Below are 2,314 nucleotides of genomic sequence, written 5' to 3'. Positions count from 1 at the left end.
GTGGCTGAGACTCTGTGCCCCCAATGCAGGAGGCCCTGCTTCGATCCCTGGTCGGGGAACTAGATTCTGCATGCTGCAACTGAAAAATCCCGTGTGTTGTAACTAAAACCCAGTACAGCCAAATAAATAGATAATAAATAACTAAATAAATAATAAAAAAAAAACTCAAAAATAAATAAATAAAGGAGGGCGGCTGAAGCACAGGACTCTAAGCCTCTACTCCAGGTAGAAGCTCAGGTCTAGGACCAGCAGAAGGACCGGAGCAGTGATTTTTCATTGTGCATTGCTCTGCCTTATCCGTTTAGCTTCTTCTCTGCTCACCACCACCAGCTCCCCATCATCCAATCCCTCTCTGGGGTGGAAAATGTCCCCAAGACCCTGATGCCCAGAACCCAGAGTCTGGTTGGGCAGAGGGTGGGCAGGAGAAGCAGGGCACAGGGGCAGACAGAGTCCCTTCTCCTTTTGCCTCCAACTCCTCCAGCCTCCAGTCTGGCATTCAGTGCTCCCAAGTGGAGGCCTGGTTGCCACTTGCCCCAAGATAGTCCCTGAACTACAGAGGGGACGCAGTGGGCAAGAAAGCTTCCACTGTCTGAGCCCCGACGCCGTCCTGCTCCAGGGAGTCAGGGTCAAGGTCTCTGAAGACCTCTCCCTGGAGCTGAATCTGCCATCCACCCCCCCAACCCCAGGCACAGGTTCGTCCTCGCTGCGGCCGCCTCGTGGCCTTCAGCTCAGGCGTGGAGAATCCCCACGGTGTGTGGGCCGTGACACGCGGGCGGCGCTGTGCCCTGGCACTGTGGCACACCTGGGCCCCTGAGCACAGGGAGCAGGTGAGCAGGCGGTGGGGCTTGGCACCCTGGCGGGCGAGGGGCGGGGCTGAGATGACCCAGGGAGAGTCCTGGGAGAGGGCGGATGCCGGTGGGGGGAAATCAGCCTCGACCCTCCTCCTCACTCTCCAGGAGTGGATGGAAGCCAAAGAGCTGCTGCGGGGGCCAGAGAAGGATGAAGGAGAAGATGTGGCCAGCAGGGACCCCGGCCCAGAACCCCCCAGCCGCAGGCTTCCGCGGCTCCAGGACAAGGCTGGGAAGCCGCCTCGCATTCGAGAGGAGTTGTGAGGGGGCTGGCCCAGATCCTTGGGGATATGGCCACTTGACTTGTGGAGGGTCTGCCTTAATGCCGGGGACCTTTGGGAAGCCCCCGTGTGACCACCGCAGTACAGCGAGCCCTCCATCCCTGTACCCTGCCATCTTGGGGATCACCAGGGCCGTGCAACCCTGAACTCAGAGGACCCTTTACAGACTTAGCCTGGGGACTGGCCTGGGGACTGGCCTGGGCCCAGCCAGGATGGACCTCCAGGCCTAGGACAGACAGAAGATGGGCAAGGCCGAAGTGGAAAGAACTGGCAGGGGGTAGGGCCCGAGCGGGTGCTGTAAATGAGGAAGATGAGAGAGAGGGTCGCCCCCGCCTGCCTTCCTCAGCCTGTCAATAAAGATCCTGACCATCCCTCTGCTGGGGCCAGTCAAGTGTATCGTGGTTTCCATGGTGGTTGGAGGTGGGAGACGCTGTGGCTGGCCTGGCAGGAGACAGGTATCCTGGGCCTCCCGGAGATGGGCCCCTCCAGCCCGTGATTTGTCAGGGAAATCTCAACCACCTGCCTCCCTTATGCAAATGAACCCTGACCCCTGACAGCTGCTCCCGGGCCTCTTACTCTAAGCCAGCGTCTTCCCTCTCTGAGCTTGGCTGAGACCTAGGGCAGCCTGATCCCTTTGCTTCTTGCCTTCACGGCCCCAGCAGAGTCCCACGAGTCGTGAGGACCCAACACCAGATGCGAGCAGCGCATGGGCTTGCTCTCCACTGCCGTCCTCTGCACCCAAGGCTGGGCCAGGCCCATCCGTTCCTCCTCTTTGGGTCTCCTCCTCCCAACCCCCCGGGATCAGCCCCCGGGGGCAGCTGGTTGGGGTTTGTCCTGAAGAAGGATTATCCAGATCAGTGCCTTCTAATCTCAGCTCCTGCCTGTACCTCCCCACGGCCACCATAGCCCTCTTCCCCACCACCCTGAGCTCGGGAGCACTACTTGGGGTGTTGACAATGGGCCATCTCTCCCGCTCGCTCTCTGGCTCCTGGGCTGGTTGCTAGGTAGGCCCTGATGGTGAGGATCATCACCATGCGATGGGGGGGCCAGGCCTGCGGGGGGACCCTGGAGCATGGTCGGGCTGCTCCTTTGCCCCCTCCCAGACCCAACCCTTAATCCTCACAGCTTTGCTCTAATCCCGTGGGGCCTGATGCTCTGCTCTCTGCCTGGAGAGGGACTGGCCCG

At 60.5% G+C, this 2,314-nt stretch overlaps 1 protein-coding gene across 1 annotated transcript in view; it reads left to right on the top strand.

Annotated features, from left to right (window-relative positions):
• Positions 1-1,504, top strand: part of LEPREL2 (leprecan-like 2) — a gene marked incomplete at its 5' end in the record, with an annotated part of 13,136 nt that extends 11,632 nt beyond the window's left edge. Inside the window, 2 exons of the mRNA XM_010845194.1 lie at positions 687-827; positions 957-1,504. Coding sequence (XP_010843496.1) covers positions 687-827; positions 957-1,112 — 297 coding nt within the window. The remainder of the gene's footprint in view (positions 1-686; positions 828-956) is intronic.
• Positions 1,505-2,314: the final 810 nt, after the last annotated feature.

The sequence above is a fragment of the Bison bison genome, unplaced genomic scaffold (assembly GCF_000754665.1).
Source record: "Bison bison bison isolate TAMUID 2011002044 unplaced genomic scaffold, Bison_UMD1.0 scf7180017864213, whole genome shotgun sequence".
Taxonomy (NCBI): domain Eukaryota; kingdom Metazoa; phylum Chordata; class Mammalia; order Artiodactyla; family Bovidae; genus Bison; species Bison bison.
The sequence above is the reverse complement of the archived record's forward strand: the minus strand, read 5'-3'. Positions and strand labels throughout refer to the sequence as shown.